The sequence below is a fragment of the Galleria mellonella genome, unplaced genomic scaffold (assembly GCF_026898425.1).
Source record: "Galleria mellonella isolate WM207_F2 unplaced genomic scaffold, CSIRO_AGI_GalMel_v1 utg143, whole genome shotgun sequence".
NCBI classification, from domain to species: domain Eukaryota; kingdom Metazoa; phylum Arthropoda; class Insecta; order Lepidoptera; family Pyralidae; genus Galleria; species Galleria mellonella.
This window is the reverse complement of record NW_026441997.1, coordinates 2,033,627-2,055,193: the sequence shown is the minus strand read 5'-3', so window position 1 is coordinate 2,055,193 and position 21,567 is coordinate 2,033,627. Positions and strand designations below refer to the sequence as shown.

General features: G+C 33.9%; 1 protein-coding gene across 1 annotated transcript in view; it reads left to right on the top strand.

Annotated features, from left to right (window-relative positions):
- Positions 1-4,483, top strand: part of LOC113516818 (T-box transcription factor TBX20-like) — an 86,738-nt gene extending 82,255 nt beyond the window's left edge. Inside the window, exon 6 of the mRNA XM_052891671.1 lies at positions 1,715-4,483. Coding sequence (XP_052747631.1) covers positions 1,715-2,039 — 325 coding nt within the window. The 3' untranslated portion in view covers positions 2,040-4,483. The remainder of the gene's footprint in view (positions 1-1,714) is intronic.
- The last annotated feature ends 17,084 nt before the right edge of the window (positions 4,484-21,567 follow it).

Genomic DNA, 21,567 nt, shown 5'->3' with positions numbered 1-21,567 from the left:
GATCGAAGTCAAAAAGCTGGGAGATATTGTATCGGAAGTCTTTAACCTCGATATTGGGACACGTTACTAGTAGTAGAAATGTACCTACTGGGATATCTTGATATTTTCAGAATCAGGAAATCTATTGACACACATTTATTTATTACTAGCTTTTACTTGCGAGATTTCGTCCACGTGACCAGCACGTGTTCACGAATGGGGATAAAATGTAGTTTGTCTTTTTCATCTCATAAAATATGTATATAATAGGTAACAAATAAACAAATTTTAACAGTGTACCTAATTAGTGATTAAAATATAATTAACTGTGCGCTGTTTATTTATTTCATTTTAGTTTTTTAAGAAAAGTTGTTTAGGTCCTTTAGATTTCAAGGTATTCTCGAATTACCTAAAAAAATGTTCAGCTGTAATAAATAAGTAAACAAACAGTATTTTTACATCTAAAATATTAGGTAGTATGGAATAATAATATAAGTATGGATTTTATAAATGCAATTTCAACCTTCACACTTGAGTAGATTACCAGCGGCCACATATCAATCTCGTGTGATACCTGTTATAAGTCGGAATAGAAAGTTATAGGTGAGATAATATACGGTTACGATAACATTAACACCGCTATTATTAGTTTTTATAGAAATTAGGGTGTTTAAAAAATCTATGTTACGACTAGCGTGTGTGGGCAAGCCACTACCTGTTTTAATTCCCGGGCCGAGTGCGCCGGCGCCCGGGGCTGCTGCCGCGGTGATAGATTAAATTCGACACGGCATCTCGTGATGTCATGCCAATTTTGTGGTTCACCTCGAGCCAGCCGTGTCGTCACGCTCATTTGCCGCTCACAAGCCATCCTTCGCTTTCGAGACGTAAAACGTTATTAATAAACGGCTCGCCAGTACTTTAGCATACCATTTTCAGCTCCTCACGCTTCGGATCGGGAAGAAATTGCATTCTCGTTCGATTTCTATTGACCCGGCGTGCATGATGCATTATTGCACGCTTTTGAATACCGTTGATAGTTTCGTAGAGAGGCGAAAATAGCGAATTAACGGGAAGCATGCTCGGTGGCGGTCGCGACAACCTCCGGGAACCGATAAAGGGCATATAGCGCACTGCGTTGAGCAATAAAGGGCCGAGCCGCGACGCGACGCCTCGTTAACTGCGAGTACACTCGTAAAGGCGCTTCGACGAAACAATCGCCACAGATATTGTGCGGATAGATTACTCTTTGCGTCTTTATATCCTTAAAACGATTATACTCGTACATGCGCACATCATTAGAATTTCGTTTTGTTATGATGTAGCAAAACATCTGATATTTACCTGATCAATGTTTACCAAGAATTTTGAATAAACGGCGTGAGCACATTATGTTTTATGATATTCTCGAATGCACGTGGTCCTTCGGTGGTCTCCCGCCTTTCCCCGAACTCAGTTTTATAGACTATGGACCGCTGAAAACTAATGAACGGGTAGACTTGCGAAACTCGCGCATTCGGAGAATTCAATGTGATCTCGACTTGAATTTAGGTTCACCAAAATAGATTCATTTTTATAGTCACATAAGTCTAGAAATACGTGTGTGAACTATTACTAAAGACAAATATGACATTTAGCAACCTAGTGCTGATATAGTTTCATGACATATTCAAGTTACTAAATTCAATTTTATCACACTACTTAATTAACTAAAGTCCATATTATTCTTCTTCCCCAGAGATCCAATGGAGTTGATGTTGATGGAGCAGCAACTATTGCGATCTCCGTTGAGACTGTACGCGGGTGGGGCGAGCGCGACCAGTGGGGACGAAGAAGCCGAGAAGCGAGCGGCGTGGGCTCGGACTCCGCCGGCGTTGCAACTGTTGGCGCTGGGAGGCCGTACCTGGCCGTCCGCTTGGCCGCAGCCTCTAGCACTACCGCCAGACCTCTGGCTACAAAAGCCCCCGGCGCCCCTTCGATACTGCCCCTATCCGCCCCCGACGCACCCCGCCGCGCAGCCATCGAGAGCTGACCACACGCCTTCTCCGCGACATCCTCTGTGAACTGTCACCATTCCAAAGTAATCATACCGAACTTGATTCCTTAAGTTCCGCAGCTTACTTAAACGAAAATGTGCTGTGACGTAAATAGTTCATTAATAGATCTACAAGAGCAACGTTGTATCGGTATAAATATGTAATTTTGTATATGTTACATGATTTGCTCTACGATGTGCAAGATCTGATATGATCCAAGACATACAATAAAGTATTCAAAAGTGAATTTTAAAATAGTACCTTATAGAAAATGTATGTACTGTTTAGATAGATATAAGTGGTTACTATTAGATTTACTATAAATCATAATTTCAAGGTTCCTACCCAAAATAATAATAATTTGCAAGTAATATAAATGTAGATTCAAGGGAATGTTGATAATAGTTACCTGCACATACAATACAGATACACTGTCATTCGATTTCAAATAGATTTATGAAATTTATTTTCTGATAACTTGTAATAAATTAACAGCGCTCATAAATTAACATTAGTCTTCAAGTACATAATATTAACCAAAGAGCAATATTTTAACTTAATACCTATGTCAATTTTATTGTCAATATATTTACTTACCACTAGTATCTAATCTATATCAATAATATTTCTATGCATTATGAAATTATTTTAAAATAAAACATTCCAGTCTTATAATTTGTTGTCTACTTAACATTATAAAAATTGTAAAACAATTTTACCCATTTACAAATTTAAATCAATTAGTCATTTAAAAAAAAAAACTTCTATATAATATAGATACAAACCATGTTGTTTATATACAAACATAAATTTTGTAATCAATAAATACAAAGAAATCAAGTAATGAAATTTCTCAGATCATGTTAGATTTATTATCTATGTTTAAAATTAATACATTAATAAATATAGATGGTGTAATGCCATTATTCCTGTGAATTCCAAATCAGTGATAACACGTAAATAAATTAGAGTATTATTTGTATTTTGTGTGTACATTTTACTGTTTAAGACTATTTATATTCCGTATATAAGTTACTTATATAAAATGTATGTATTGTATAGTGTTCGACTAAATTATTTTTGTAGGATAAGCACTGTATATAGAGGGTTCACTTAGATGTTTGTATCAAATAAGAGATTTGAAGAAGTATTGTCTTAGTAGAAAAATTATTTGAGTGTGCTGCTCACTATTAAAAAGGAATTATATTAGTTTGAAATTATTTAAGTATATAAAACTATTATATTTGAAAACCAAATTAAATAAATTGACATTATGATTTGTAATATTAATCGCTGTAACGCCTAATTTTGTTATAATTATGTCTCTCATACTTACTACAAGATTGTCAGTTTTTGATTATTCCTATGTACTGTATAGTGTCTAATAGAAATACTATTATGATCAGTATTAATGCAATGTACATTTTCTTATTTTAATTTAATTTGAATTTCTACAATTTAATATTGATATTTCTATAAATAATTCTCCATTATAATATTTCCTATACGATTTAACATAAACAAAGCAAGTACAGGCAACAAAAATACGAAGAATAAGGATATTTCTTATTTCTCGTCGAATATTAGCTCAAACTCTTAACAAAATATTATTACTTTTAAAATATTATTGGTTGTCCTATATAAAGTAGGTTATACGAGTATTTATTAGAATTTTTAATACATCTATTTAGACGAACCTAATAATTCTATAATACTACATGTACTATACAATTATTAATAATTTATTGTCATATATGTATACTCATTATACGTAATTGAAATACATTTAATAATTCTTAATTTATGAAACCACATAGTCTGTAAACGTAATGTTACGAAGTATTCCATGTAATGTAAACAAGCACTACGATACTTGAGAAATCTCTACATAACAGGTGAAATAAATGAATGCAGTTTTATTATAATGATTGTATGTTAAGGTTTTATTATTTTATCAAATATAAATTAGCGTACACTATTTATATATTATTATAAATTCATAACGTATAAATGACACAAAAACCTCAGATTGATTACTATTCTGACAAAAAAATATATTTAACCCAAGTGTTTGCTGTAGTATATGAAATAAAATTTTCAATTATTATGCCTCTTCATCTCATCATAATAAAATATAAATTATATGAACTGTAATGTCTATTTAATGTAATCAATATTTATATGATCTATACATATACAAATATCCTCATAAAATTTGTAATTATCTGGTACAGAAGTATAGAAATGGTTGTGATTACGACTCTGTTCTGTAGTGCAATTTATGAAAATTATTTCGTACAAAGGTAAATTTAGATTTCGACATTATGAGTACGTAATGAACAGGTCCTAAGTTTGAGTTACTGTTATTTTTAGGTTGATTGATCAACGATTATTGATGAAATAGTGAGCAGCACACGACAGTAGCAACACATATCAGGGTCGAGCCCTAAGTGTTAATAAACTGAAATCAACCCAATCGTCGTTTTATTCTTACCAGGCATTTAACAAAGTTGTGTGATTCTTTTTGTTTTATGCAATTTAAAATGGCAAACAAACTAACGGCCCACCTGATGGAAAGTGGTAACCGTCGCCTATAGACGAGCAGTACCATGAACATATCAGAGTATACTGTTTCGCTCATGATACTTCCCATACGTTACCATTCCCGAGGACTCAGGTGTTATTCCTCTGTACACTGTAAATTCACTGCCATATCCCACCTTTCAAACCGAAACACAGGTATACAAACAACTGCTTCACGGTAAAAACACGAATGGGGCAGAGGTGCCCAAGCAAATGACTTTTGTATAAAGTCTCCCTCTGATCTAATAGCTTAATAGATAATAATGGAATGCTGATAGGCTACCAGGAAGGAATGATAGGTGAGGATGAACGCAAGTCAGTTGGTCCGTGATAACGAATTAAAAGAGAATTAACCACGACGGTTTCTAGCAGCAATCGCATGGAGATAGACTTTTTATTTATTTTTATACAACTTCGAATGTCAAACAAGCTGACGGCCCACCTCATGGAAAGTGGTAACCGTCGCCTATAGACATGAGCAGTACCATGGACATAACAGAGTATACTGTTTCGCCCATGATACCCCCCATGCGTTGCCATTCCTGAGGACTCAGGTGTTATTCCTCTGTACCCAATAAATTCACGCCATATCTCACCCTTCAAACCACAGCCACACAAACACAACTGCTTCACGGTTGAAACACGAATGGGACAGAAGTACCCAAGCAATCGACTTTTGTACAAAATCTCCCTTTGGTAAAACTTGACTTATATATTTAGCAATTGCCGTATGGTCCCGGCATAGAATGAGCCACTCTTGTCTTTCTCGTGGGTATCGTAAGAGGTGACTAAAGAAACTTAACAGTCGAGGGATAGGCAGCAGCTTTTTAAAACATTACCAAAAGCCTTCCGGCGGTTGCCAACCCGCCTGCTGAATGTGGCAACTACTGGCAAAATCACCCTTTTGGGGGAGGCCTATGTTTAGCAGTGAACAATGAATGATTGATATGATGATAATCATGATGACAACAACGAGAATTAGTGTCATCATCCGTACCCGTAGATACTAACGATCCCTTTCTTTCTTCTACCCAACAGCTACTTGCATAGCCCTGTTTCGGTTTAAATGAATAGTGATATATGGCAGTTAAATTACTGGGTACGGATACATAACAAGAGTCTAGTCTTTAGGAATAGCAACACATGAAGATATCGTTACAATCTGTTCTCTGGTGTCTTTGGTACTGTTTCTGTCTATAAAGTACCTACTTACGATACTTATTATAAATGTGAAAGTTATTTTGTTTGTTTGTTACCTTTTAGGGTCTTAACGATTTAACCAATCAATATAAAATTTGGTATACATCTAATATATGAGATGTAGAAGAATATTCTTTTTTCTTTTTATCTCGGTTAGTATACATATCGCGGTCACGATGAAGAAGTTACGGGTAAAAACTAGTAAATAGTAAATATTGCTAACAATGGAGCTGCCGAGCTAGTAGCCATCCGGTGAACATATAGAGAAAGAGACTTAAGATTGTTTTCATGATATCAGAACTTAGTACCTATAAATTATTACTATCGTAGGTACTGTTTAGAGCAGCGATAGCTCAAATGAACAACGCTTTACCTGCGATCGCAGACCCCAAGATTAAATCCTAGCCTAAACCTGAATTTTTTAAATCTTCTTTGACCTATTTAAAAAAATTATTGCCACTTCGGAAGGCATATTTTTTTAAGCAACATAGAATGGCAAAAAAGCTGACGGCCCACCTGATGGTGGTGAAGTGGTAACCGTCGCCTATAGTCATGAGGCCGTATATCTAAGGTCATCGTGTACAAAAGTAACCTAGAAACTTCACATCAGATGGCGATATTCACGTCTAAATGAGTAGTAAGTAATTATTACTGGCGACTGCAGTTGTATTAATAAATTCACATGTATAATTCTCTATTATAATTCTGGCCTACAAAGCTATAAAGTTTTTATTGTTTCCATAATTGTAAGTAAACTGAAAATTAAACTATTTTTTCGTCCAAGCGAAGTATAGGAAGGTATAACAAAACTATAGAGGATAATTAAGACAACTCGTCATCTAAGTATATCGAAGTTGACGCAGTCAATATAGATAATGCGATAGGCAATAAATAACCGTCACACTTTTATTTTCCGTCTTTATTAAGTGTCATTAGGCATTATTAAGCGTATATCGATGATCGGCCTTCCGTCCGGGCAGTAATTGCTGTGGATGTAAGCGGACTACAAATTGAAAGCGGCCGAAGCCTGAGGCGCGTATTGATGGATCTGCCGCCATCGTGAAATTATAGCTGGCCCTTGCGACAGCTTCGCAAATTGTGCGTATAATGCTAGTAAATAATACTGGGTTCGCTATAAATTCATGCAGGCTAGCATCTAAGTATATGCCTGTACGGTGTGAGATGTGTTTGATGCTCAGGTGCGCATACGAAAATTGATCTATTATATGCACGTAGACGGCACGGCGACACGTCGGAGTTTTAGGTGAAACGTTTGGATTCTTTTATTTCTGCTTATTTGTATAGGTATGTTAGTCTAAAAATATATTAAGATGTATTAATTTTGTATCAATGGCTGGCTAAGAAGACCTTGTATTTTTTTATCTCGGTTGACGGTTGTCATCGTATTAGCGGTCTGTCTGGAAAGCGTAGAGGGTAAAGGTATTCATTTTTAATTCCTAAAAACCAGGCCAGTATTTTTGACAGTCAGGTTTGTAAAAAAAAGTTTTCATATATTGACACTGTTTATATGTATATACTTATCATGAGAATTTTATGAACTTACTATGTTTGTCGTTTTCAACAATTGTTTCGACTTTACCCGATGGTCTTTTCTCGTAAGTCGCAAAGTGCTATACGTCCCCTAAAAACTTCCGAATGAAGTTGAAATAATTGTCGGAAATGACAAACATAGTAAGTTCATAAATATATATATATATAGAAAAAAAAATTTAATATTGTATCACAATGTATACTACTAATACTAGTACATTTTCCACAGTGATATTGTTAAGTCGTCCGTTACAATGCACAATAAAAATGGAAGACCTAAGTGCCATCACGCCGACAGAGCTTACAGACCGCGTCTGCAGTGCGAGTGCATCAGGAATCGAGCGTCGACCGGTGCATAAATTAATGCAGTGTATTCCGCAGACATCGACTGATTGACTCCTTTCATTACCGTCTCGCATTGTTCGCTCCGAGAGAAAAATCGCATATCCTTTTGGAATCACAACACATTTCATAATTATGGACTATTGTGCAGTTGTCGGGACTAATTCACCGGGCTCGGGCGGGCGCTCTCCTTGCCCGAGGAGCCTTCGAGATATATTGGCGTACGTAAAGTCTGACCCTGATTTCATAATGGCTGGCGCTGATTAGTTTTCAACGGAAACACTAGTTCGAAGAAAGATCCCGAGAATTTAATGTTCTGTCAGTTTGAAGGGGTATTGTTAGCTGAAGGCTATTATTGTCTATTCACGTACAAAATTACATGGGCTTGTTTAACAATCAAACGTCAAGTAAATTATTAAATATATGCCAACCAAAATATCTATAACCATCCACATTTGTATATGGAATTAGGTTTAGTTCACAAGAGCTTTAGAATAAGTATTAATTGTATCTATTTGTTAGGCGTTATGGAGTATTGTTCCTCGAGCGTGGCGGTAGATTATCAGTGATTAACTTAGATAGACGTCTGTGGCCCACGTGAGAGCTCTGCCCGTGCCCGGTCGTGCCCTGCGCCAGATCGCGATCTACCCACATCGCACTGTACGGCGCCTGTGGGAACATTATTGGTCTAAGACGTAAATATTCCTATAAATGTTTAATGTTATCTCATATATCTGTTCAAGATGTAAGAACCTTTATAATATAAACATATCGCTATACCTATACAAATCTTGCAATTTACTTTGAACTAACTCCCGTCATCTTTTTAAAATATCATGGAAATTGTCACTATCAATAGATGTATTTATAGCAAATTTATTAGTGTGATAATGTCTCTGGAAAGTATTACATACTTTCATGTGCACGAATCGAGTTTTAATTTATTAAATTGATTTTGATATGTATTTAAATAAGATAAGATAAACCTTGATCAGAACTGCTGATGTCGAGTGAAGTCGATTATTGTAGGTTCTACGTATGTAAACATTTTGTAGAAAGCTTTCTAATATACCTATCTAGTAGGTACCCACTGCTAAAATGCAGTTTTGTTCCTTCAATTGAGGAACAGTTTAAAATGTCATTCAGTGTAGTAGACTAGACAGGCATGTTTTGTGTGCCAAACGTTTTTCTAAGTCGATGCAGTAACGGTGCCGTCTGTCGGCTGCGTCCGGCGTCCACGTCAGCTGCCAGCTCTAGACGAACGGACAGACAACTAAATAGAGGTAGGTTAATCGTCGCGTCCAGTCCAGGGAAACGGCAAATTACTACGTCACGATGTTCCCAACAATTGCTTTGTTATTGCTGATAGACGCGTACACGATTTGTTCTATGCCCCAATTGTGAATTAAACATTTAAAAATATATGGAAATCGATTTTGTTTACGTTACATTAAACCCGGCATTTATATTTACTATACGATGGCAGCCAGGCTGAAAGATCTTCTTATTGGAACATTAAAATTGCGAGTCTAAAACTCTTATCCTTCAGCTCACAAATGCAACAAACTATGTTGTTGTGAATTTGTGTTTGCATAGCTGTTTCGATTTGAAGGGCATATATGGCAGTGAATTTACAGGGTACGGAGAAATAACAACTGAGTCTTCAGGAATGGCAACGCATGGGGGGTATCATGAGCGAAACAGTATACTCTGTTATGTCCATAGTTTTGCTCATGTCTATAGGCGACGGTTACTACTTCTCATCAGGTAGGCCCTCAGATTGTTTGCTATTTTAAGTTGCATAAAAAAATATATATATTTGGTTTTTAATCCGTACTCCATCACTTCTACGTTAATGAATCTGAAAAAAATAAGATGCTAAAAACTTACATAATTTTTTTATTATTATCATCACATTTATTTGTCTATTGGTAAACATAGGTCATCATCTTATACTGCCATACGGAACGGTCCTGATTCACTTGCATTAATTTAGGTCTCTCACTGTAACATATTTGAGGTCGTCACTCTGTATGTGTTTATTGTTCTTTTGTAACAGTGTTCTTTTTCTACAATTTTAGGAATATCTTATTTGTACTGAAAATCGTAAATTAATTAAAAGCTCAGCTAACGGAGGATGGTAACTATCGTACATACATATGGAAAACTCTATATGATACTGCGGATTGTAGTATCCATATAAAGTTATTATAATCTGAATTATTATAATATGGCACTTACTAACATTTGAGTCAATACTGATTGCTCAATTTAATGTATCACGGAAGAAATGGTGGTATACCAAAGATGCTCATAAAAGAATATCAAATTATCTAGTTAAATATCGAAATTATCTGCAGATAATCACGATATGCCTACTTCAATGGAATACTTTTTACGACTATTCTACGCACGTAAGCCGTGCTTATTTATGGCACTTTAATTGCATTTGGAAAGCTAGTAATATCTCGATAGATGAGATTGACTGTCACGCAATTTATGATTTCTGTAAAAGACAATTAAATATATCTTCAACTTGGATTACAGTTGAGGATATGTCGTAATAATGTTGTCTATATATAATTTTGATAAACAGTGACTCTTCGTACAATTATAATAGTTATATCAATGTGTCATATAGTCACCTGAATTGTAGCTTCATTTTTAATCGACATCAAAAAAGGAGAAGATTATTAATTCGGTTGTATTTTTTATGTTCCATTTACCAAAGGTCTTTGTACAAAAGTCGATTGCTTGGGTATCTCTGTCCCACTCGTGTTTCTACCGTGAAACAGTTGTGTTTTCAAGGCTGTGTTTAGGTTTGAAGGGTGGGATATGGCGTGAATTTACAGGGTACAAAGAAATAACATCTGAGTCCTCAGGAATGGCAACGCATGGGGGGCATCATGGGCGAAACAGTATACTCTGTTATGTACATGGTACTGCTCATGTCTATAGGCGACGGTTACAACTTTCCATCAGGTGGGCCGTCAGCTTGTTTGCCATTCGAAGTTGTATAAAAAAAAATGTTCGTCATATCTCAGAACTCGGTCTTTAATAAACTGATTTACAAAAAACTCTTTTTTAATTGGAAGGGTAGATACATTCCGTTTGGATTGGTTCCATAGAAATTCCATAGAAGAATAGTATCAACTTATCGTATTATTTTTGCACTATACACGTTATGCTTTATATACACACCTAATAGACACTTTCTCCTTTCGGGTTCTCAAGGTTGATTGGAAGAAATCCCTTTAAGGGTTGAGTCTGCCTGTGTACATTTTTGTTATAATCTAATATCTATACTATAAGTGAATGTACAAATCATATCATGGGCGAGACAATATACTCTGTTATGTCCATGGTACTGCTCATGTCTATAGGCGACGGTTACCACTTTCCATCAGATGGACCGTCAGCTTGTTTGCCATTCTAAGTTGTATAAATAAATAATAAATAAATAATATCAATTTAGTAAGTTTGGTTTTTAAATCGAAATAATCGGTGTTTTTTATGAAGCAAAATATAATTGTTTTTACTAGATGTAAAGTCAGTGGTGAGAATAATTAGATAAATTTGTTATAAGCAAATATAAGCCTAATTGTCGTGCATTGTTCGACACAAGTTCTATGTGATTGTAAGTACGGATGAAGCGCTTGCGCAGACTCCGGATCCGTGGCTGGGATCGCGAGGTGATCCCTCAGGTGCGCCCGAACTCCGCCCCCTTGTTTATTGCTTATTAGCGGGCACCGCGGCGGCACGTTTGAACTGCCGGCTCTTTGTTCTCGCCGCTCTATCTCCCCCCTTCCCTTCATCCCCCACCCGCACAAGATCACGACGTGCGACGCCTGCGCAGCACCAAGTATGCTATGCGAATCATAAATTCCTGCTATTTGACGTCGGCCTGTGTAGTGTGATATCGATCTTAGTTCAATGATATCGCAACGTAGGAAGGAAGTGTAACAGCATCATAAATTACGACAATTTCCATATGGTTCGTCGTTTCCTTTTATACATATGTACACTTAGTACCTACGATATTTCGTTCGATTCCAGTAATTTTTAAATCTTATAAATAAAATTATATGTTACGGTGTACATAATCCGTAATTTAATAATATTGTCATTTTTTTTAATAGATGGAATGGTAACCCGCCTGAGCTAACTGTATACGCTGGCAGAGCACCAGTGAAGGATGATAGGTGAGAATGAAAAGGCAGGTCAGTTATCCCGTCGTGTCGAATACACCTAAAATTAAGCACAATGGTTACTAGGGGAAACACGTGGAGGCCGACTTGACATTATATATTGCTGGTTATATGGCTAGGACTGGTCTGCATTACTAACAATCCCATTGCTAGTTCTCAAGTTAGGTTAGTTAGCAGACAACCAATATCTAAGAGTACAATCCAGACCAGAACATTTAGATCCGAGCCAAGTATTCTTTTACTTTAAGTTTGTTTTCTAAATTTGCTTAATCGAACCGTGCCCGGTATTAATTCTAATAATAAGTAAAATAAAAAAATTAATATTTTATATTTTATGAAACATGCTTGGATATATAAAATATTTTTTGAAATTTTTATAGGTACCTACTAAAAAAAGGGATAATATATACAGACAGTTCACATGAATGATAAGATAAATAGATAAGTGACGTAGTTACTGATCTAGTTTTAGATCATATATTGTTTTAGTTCTGCACGCTTTGTTCTGTTACTCTACTTTCATCTTACTGATCTTTAAATAACGGCTAGCAGGTTCATTTGCGTAAATCTATTATAAATACGAAATATGTAAGAATATATGAATAGATGGATGGATGTTTGTTAACTACCAAAAACTACTAAACTGATTTGAATTAAATTTAGTTATATCTTTACTTAGCACATAGAATACTTAACGATTATTAACGTACATACTGATTCACGCGGGCAAATCCGCAGATTACAGCTAGTCTTCTATTAATTGAGAAGCGCATACGTTTCGTATCGACCGATGATCATCAATTAGCACGCTTGCTTGCACATGTGTGAGTACCTACTCACAATATAATGACTCGATGACCGCGGCGCCCGTGTACACTTATCCGCTGTACTACCTGCGGAATAATTAAAGATTGCTTCTGTAATTCTATTAGTAGGTACTAGCTTTAATCTGTGGCTTTGTACTTTCCTATCTACTAAGTTTTTTTTTTACGGATGAGAATGGAATGGTAACCCTACCCGCGCTATCGGTATACACCAGCGGGGCACCAGTGAAGGATGATAGGTGAGGATGAAGCAGGTCAGTTAGCCCATCGTGACAAATTCAACAAGAATTGTTCACGATGGTTTCCAGGGGGAACCACGCGGAGGTCGACCTAATAAGGCATATTGCTAGCAATGGGGCTGTCAAACTCCATTACTAACAATCCCTTTCCCCCCTATCTACTAAGTTAGGATATATAACCTACTGACCGTCTACTGATTTTTATTCAAATCCGTTCAGCAGTTTTTATATGAAAGGGTAACAAACATCCGTCGATCAATAGTACATCAATCCTTACAATTGATCAGTACATCCATCCTTACAAACTTTCGCATCTATAATATAAATAGGATTTACAAAATTCTTTTTGTATTTAGTTACGTGTACAAATAATTATAATACCTAAGTAATTTAATAGTATAGAATAAAATAAATGCAGCAGGATCTAGATAAAGTAATGTCACATCAGCAGTGTTTTTATTGCGATGAAATCCTCTACTTTGTGTATGGAATCTATTATAAGCTTAGGCTTGAATAAAATAATAACTAGATACGAATATATTTTTTATAGTTTTGATTTATTACTGTACATACTTTGTAATACAACAAAACACCTATATGAGTACAATTAAAAAAAAAAACATTTGTTTGATTTTAAATGATTAAAAAAAAATATCCCTCCTCAAACATTTTAATAATAATAATGCGATTGTAACTACTATTTGTTTTAATAGAAATAATAATAATGTTAAAAAAGAATAATTGAGCTGACCATAAGATCTACTTAGTAAATACCTAGTATAAATAAAAACCCATTAAATCAATTGTTTTGATTTGATACTAGTTTCACTTAGAGAGTGTTTTTATAATAATTTCAACAATACATGGTTACCTCGTCATTCAATTTTTTTATTTTTTATTAAACAAATGGTAGACAAATAATTGGTAATAAGGTGAAATGTATGACATTTCGTTTGCATCTTTTAAATATTTACAAAACTTTAAAAACATAATTATCTTAATTTTAATGAATCTAAAACTTGTGTATTCAATCTCACCAAAATTTTCCGGTATTCTAATTCGATAATCACATAAAAGCGTATTTTATATTACTTTAACCTCTTTTTACGTCATTTATCTGTCATGTTAACATATTATAACGGATAGGTATAATATTTCTCAAATGTAAAAGCTTAAGCATTATTTATGATAATAATTTTTCTTACAACAACACCGTCAAAGTTCTGGGAACAAGATCGATATCAGACTGTATTCAATAGTAAACGCATTAGCCACCTTGAGCCACCAGCTCCGCGGTCTGAGCGTGGGTGATACATTCCCCGAATAGCCGATAGCTCTCTAACAAGAGAGTGACAGAACATTTGATGGACACCGACCTGCTGTATGTAGGGATACCACATATTATATTTTTGAAGTGAGATAAATCCTATTTTGTGTTTTGATCTGAAATATGTATTAATACTTTTTACAAATGAATTTAGACCAAATTAAAAATTAATATTATTTTTCTGCTCTCCTAATTTATTATTAGTGTTTTTTTTTCAGTTTTTGGTCACTCAATCTCACTTGTGAACTTTTTTTATACATTGTTATTGCAGTAAAAATTTTATTTTATTTTCTAGCTCTTGTTTTTCTCCCTTTAATCTATTAATTCTATTTCTTTAATAATTTCACGTAAAAATATTCATCAGACGTACTTAAATGTCTATGCGAGTAATTCGACGGCGTATCTATATTGTTAAATCCTTAGGACTGCAAAAAGATACTTTGAATTATCAATTTATTATGTCATCATGATTTGATTTTTAGAAATCATATATTTTAATACAATTTTTATAGTTTTGCGTACTAACTAGGTAGTTTACTAACTATCACGTAATATTGTTTTTAAAAATATTATATGATGCATGGTCCCCCTACTAATAGCGTACACAGAGAAGCTATCATCATCCAGAACAGCTACATCACGCAAATTACGTATGAGATACGCATCACGATAGAACCTACACGAAAATCTTCTAACGCGGAAAAAACTCGCTGAACAATATTACTGAGTTATGATTTCGAACGGAGAAAGATGAGCTTCATTTCTTTGCTCTCGGTGCGTTTGTCGCAAGAGACTCACACGATTTCCAGAATTAAACACCTTCAAGGCAACGTCTTTGGGTCGAAATTTGTATGTTGATTTGTGTACTATAATATTTGTGGATACGATGAAGGAAGCGATGCGGCAGATAGTGACTGGGCGCGGCGCTCGCTAATGGGTGTGATAAGATCGCGCGACCACGCCTCGATCGCGACTTGGTCTTAGCCGCGGGACAACCGAACTTTGCAGTACAACTTTACACATGATTCTACAATTATTTTATAAATGGTACAATGGCATTACTTAATATTAACTTACATAATGATACCATCCCAAAGACTCCAATCTCATAGGTCTTATTTTTATAAAGAATATAATGACAAATAAACTGATATAATTATGATATGAGCGTCTGCTTGGATATCATAGATATTGTGACTCCTATCATACTTATCCATTACTGTTTCAGAGGACTAGGTTGTTATGCCTTCATAGCCAGGAATTTCTCTACCATATCCAACCATTAAAATCGAAACCGAAATGTATCGGTTTTATTTTTTCGTTACATTCTGGTTTATCATTATAGTTCTTAATAATTTTAAAATAATTGTAATTTGCTATTATTTCTTTTTTCCGTAAATGTTGTCAATTTTAGAAATAATAGTAATATGGTCCACCTGAGGTCATTGAACTCGAATTCTGTTAAATAGATATTTAATGCGGCTAATGGTGACAAAAACAGGTAGACGGGTAAATGTACAATTTAACGACACAATTAACAACTGAATAACTTCGTGCGCATTGCGAATCGTATACCCGGTTCGTGATAACTGTTAGGTAATAAAAACGTTACTTATTAACGCTTTACTGCCGATCATATCGGCGCTTTCTCATATGCCGAGCGGAAACTTTTTTGCCGCAGTAAAAATAGCATATTAATTTACGACTTTATTGTGTTTAAGTGGGTTCACAGTTCCAGACTTAAACAGATTAGGGCATCAGGGAGTTAAAAACCCGCTCTATACATATCATTTTCATCATCATCACCATATCAGCCGTTAACCACCCACTGTTAAACATAGGCCTTCCCGATAAGAGGAGATTTGGCAATAGTTGTCATGCTTGACAGGCGGATTGGCAACCGTAGTTAGTCTTTGGTGACGTGATTTGGAGGGACGCTGCTGCCCATTAAATTTCTTTATTCGCTTTTTACAATACTCACGGGAAAGCAATAGATAGCCCATTCTACTGTCTCTGGACCACACAACTCTATACGTATCATAATACGATTTATTTCGTATAATCTGTCGATGAAAATGTACCAGTCTGTTCAGACAGCATGTGAAGTCAAGGGCGAAAGTGTCTAGGAAACTTCGTGGGTACTCATGCTCTTTTGATAACATCATTATTTCTGAGCTGAAAAACGTCTTTGCTTGCTGGACAAGCAAGCTAGACCTAAACAACAGATAATGAGATGAGGTACATTTTAGTTTTATGATGACTAGCACTTAACGTTCGAGAGGTAAACAGTGGGTGCTGAAAATCTTAAGCACCCATGGCGTTCCTGTGTGTCCTATTAAACTTTGCGGGTTAGAATGGATCCTATTACGGGTCGTGTAAAGAGAGTTCTAAGAGTTTAATTTAAGCACAAGATTTCATAATAGATATCACATCAACACAATTATTTGAGTTTGGATTACATAATAAAATAACAATAATATTGACGATTTTCATTACAAATTGTAAGTTTTTTTTGTCTTACTTTATTACAGTGGGACGAATAACTACAAACTTTAAGATCATCTTTAAGATAGAAAAAGTCCATAGAATTTAGAATATAAATCATTTTGATGTCAGTGACAATACCTAATAGATATATAACAATACTGAATTGCCGATAAAATTTAGGTAAAGAGAAAATTGGAACCATACGTCGAGTACCTATCTCAATTTATATACAAGATAGACAAAGGCTTACGATATCTTCAACATCATCATTCAACATTGACATCAACAATTTTAAGAAACTAGATAATAAATTACAAGTACCTGGCTTAGACATATAACTGTGTATGGTTTGATATATTTGGTGCCTTCTTTTCTAACTGTATTAATATCAACAAGGGGAAAGATTTGACCGTATGTTTGTAATGGATAAACTCTTAGTATCGATTTCACAGGTCTGCAAAAAAAATTTTGTCAGCTGCATGAGATATTTTTACTAATTTATGCTCGTATGTTTTAGAATGCGCTGATTTCAGAAATGATGACCATTTTTTTTCTATCATTAGGATTTTTTGCAAATTCAAACACAAAAAAATGGTAAAAGCACTCGTTTATTAAAAAATATAATTTTGAATAATATTTTGTATAACATGTTTTACAACCAATAAATAATATAAATATACTTATATATACTTACTTATTCATCTTTTTTTGAAACCTTTTCTTTTTTGTGTTTCTGTTCAACAATGGTTTTGTCGTCAGGATCCTAAGTATTTCTTAAAAACTTTCACACTACATCCTTGCACGATACCCAAGCTTCTTTTTCCTTCTCATTCATATTTTCCACAAAGAGGGTTTTGGTTAAATGCTTTCTTATGTCGGGGCCAATGAAAATTCTCTCTTTCAACTTTGCCTCTGATAGTGTCGGAAATTTTGTACATAGATATTTAAAAGAGTCTCCATCCTTTTGCAGTGATTTTGCAAATTGTTTCGTCAACCCCAATTTTATATGGAGAGGTGGCAATAAAACTTTTTCTGATTGCACCAAAGTTAAATACATTTTAATAAAAAATAACATTTTTCTCTCCAGGTTTTAAAGTTTCTCGGGATAGCCAATCATTTTTAGTCCAGTGTTGTTCTCTAGCTCTACTATCCCATAAGCATAAGAAGCATAGGTATTTAGTATAGCCTGCCTGCTGACCCAAAAGCATTGTTAATATTTTGAAGTCCCATCCCAGGACCATCAATGGAAGGTTTGTACCCATTGATGATCCTGATATTTGATTCTTTCCAGGATAATGGCCATAATGTTATAATTTTCTTCCATATGCATAGAATACCCCATTGGAAGAGAAGTTAATTCATTTTCATTGTGCAATAATATTACTTTGAGACTAGTTTTGGACGAATCAATGAACAAGCGCCATTCAGACGAGTTATATTGTATACCAACGCAACGCATGAGTTTTTCCATATTATTGCAAAAAACTAAATTTCCTTCATTTGAGAAAAACGGGGTAAATTCTTTTTCTCGGTGTCTATACCATGAAAATGTGGTGCCAGATGATAAAAGGTTTTTATTTTTTATTCGGGAACCTAACAATTCGGCTGCATCTTTTGACCTAAATCTCTTACTAGATCATTGAGCTCACTTTGACAAAATAATTGAGGCCTATCATCTTCCTCTAAAGAAAAATGTAACATAATGTAACTTCGTCCTCCAACTCACTCAGGTTTTCATCCAAACTGGAAGATAGATAACACTGGACGTATAGCTGAGTGAAGGTTCGGATAAGTTATTCTTCTTTTGTTTTTTTAATTTAATCCCTTTACGTCAACTGAACAGAAGTAGCAATCTGTTCAGTTGACGTAAAGGGAGTACAGAGGTAGCAATATAATCGACAATATTTTTTTAATTTTTTTGTTAATTATATTAAATAAAAAACCACATAGGTTTCTTTTTTGAACATATTTTTATAATATTTTTTATGTTGTTATCTATCTATAAAAACCTATGTGATAGAATGTTTTGAATATTTTTCCTGTTTTTGAGAGGTCAAAATCTATCAGAAAATGTAAAAAAATCCTATGCAGTTTTTTAGTTGCAGATCTGTGTTTTATTTCAAATCTGTTCAGTTATTTAAGTGTGATGGAGTAACAACATATAAACATTTCATTTATAATATTAGTATGTTCAATACGCTAATTGAGTAAGTAGAGGAAGCTGTTGTACCTTAGTATATTTTTTAATTTAACATTTATAACATTATAAGCATATTAAGCACCTAACTGAACTTAAAATATGAAATTTACAAAACTCATCACCTGTAATAGTAAATAAAAAAAAATCTTTTTACTATTTTAAAAGAAAAAGTAATTTGATCAAGGTACAGCAATGCCAATATACTTTGATCATAGACAGTTTTAAAACAAATAAGGGGAAATTTTAATTGAACATCAATGTTATATTCGTTTTTACATTTCTCATAGTTATACAATTTACACATAATACAACTGTTAAATTCTACAACAAAATAACAAACAGTCTGTAGCATGTCAATGGCATTTTCAAATCAATTAACTTTTCGTTTTAACAATTCCATTTCAAGAATGTATTCTCTACTCAATTATGTTCTTATCGTTATTTCGTCCAATTAAATACATTGTTGTGATTTTAATACTTAATTGTGGCCCAATAACGGGAATTTAAACAGTTTGCAACAACGCTAGCCGAGCACAAATTATTACTTCATCGGCAAATAGGTACACCTATAACATTGTTGCTTATATTATTGTACCTTACTTGGTTTACGAACTGTGAAATGAGAATTCAAATTTTAATAGGGCACGAGTTTGATATATGCCATATTAGAGGCATGCACTCCGTATATATTTTAATCATATTTAAATATTTTTAAATATATAAATGTAAAAATATAAATATAATACTTTTGATCATAAAATCGATTTTATGTTTCGTATTAATTAATAGAAATTATCTTTATTAGCAGAGTATACAAGAGACTTGGTCTAAAGACAGATATTGGTGTAAATTTACACTGTAATTACGTATATAAGATCACTATTCAGAATTATTCTTCTAAATGTATACAGAAACATGAGATGAAAATTTCGAAATTGAGTGAGAATGCATTAATATTCTTCTCTTAGAGCACTGTTCTTCAGTGACGCGTTAATAGGTTGTTAAGTGATACCACTACTATAAGTAAATTTTCATGAAATACTGATAAGAAGATAGATAAGATAGGGGTAATAGAAATTCAATTTTATATTCTTCACATATGTATTTATATAAAAGAAATAATAAATTAACTATTTTAACATCTATGCAACTTTAAAATTAATATGAAACCAATGCGCCAATTTAGGTACTTAAATTCTGTAAAAATAATAATCGTCGAATGCGTTGCAAAATCTAATATAAATATTGTAGAAAGTATGTAAAGATTTTATTAAAAAAAGAAAAATTTTTGGGCTTTCGCTAAACCAAACTTAACACAGTCTACATATCTGATCACGAGTACCAGCATCACGAACTAAACAGGGGGTCTAACATGAAATGAAATTCTGGATTTTCGAATTCAATTTCGTGTGTTTATTCATACCGAAATAGACCCAGTAAATGGAGCTTAATATTTTGTTCGTCATAAATCCAACTAATAAAGGTTAAAAGAATAGTATATATTATGTAATTTTAATATCAAATTCGTATTTTGACCCCGAAATTTCGGAAATCTTTTCATAGTAGATAGATCCTCAGATTTAAATATATCCGAAATGTTCTGTGATCATAGTTATATAGCTCAGAGACAAGGCACCTAACTGTGAAGAAATAGACATATTCATATATCTATATTCAATAGTCTAAATTCGTTTTAAAAGAATTTATGAATAATTATAGCACAGGCACAGGCAATGTACCTATATATATATATATATATATATATATATATATATATATATATATATATATATATATATATATATATATATATATATATATACACATAAGCAAATGATAGGTTAACTACATTCAGTTTGTAAGTACATAACAATTAGTTGTTTAATAACAAAAGATCATATCTTGCATGCAAGCCCATGTTGTATTTATTGCATTACCAACATCATGCAATAAGCATCAATAAAATTAACGCAATTCGTTTCAAACAATGTAGGTGTTTTAATAGTTCCTTCAAATATACACATAAGCCGTTGTATGTTGTGAAACGGAATGATAGAACGGAACTAGTGAAAACAACATTTTTATATATTTGACCTCTATCTGAGATTTTTTTTTTAAATATACAACTTAGAATGGCAAACAAGCTTATTAAAGACGGCCCACCTGATGGAAAGTGGTAACCGTCGCCTATAGACATGAGCATATATTTCATCAGGTACCATGCACATAACAGAGATATACTGTTTCGCCCATGATACCTCCTCTCAGCAAATATCGTTAATGCGTTGCCATTCCTGAGGACGCAGGTGTTATTCCTCTGTACCCAGTAAATTCACGCTATATCCCAATAGATATGAGTGTATTATTATTATTAGACCCTTCAATTACCGAAACATAGCCATACTGTGTTTCGTGAAATACAACTGCTTCACGGTTGAAACACGAAGGGGTGGGACAGAGGTACCCAAGCAATCGACTTTTTGTATAAAAAAAAATATTAGGAGGATATATAGCCTATTATTATATTTACAATTTCCAATTTAAGTTTTTATAAGATTGATTTATTATGTTATACGCGACAGCTGTTTTGTATA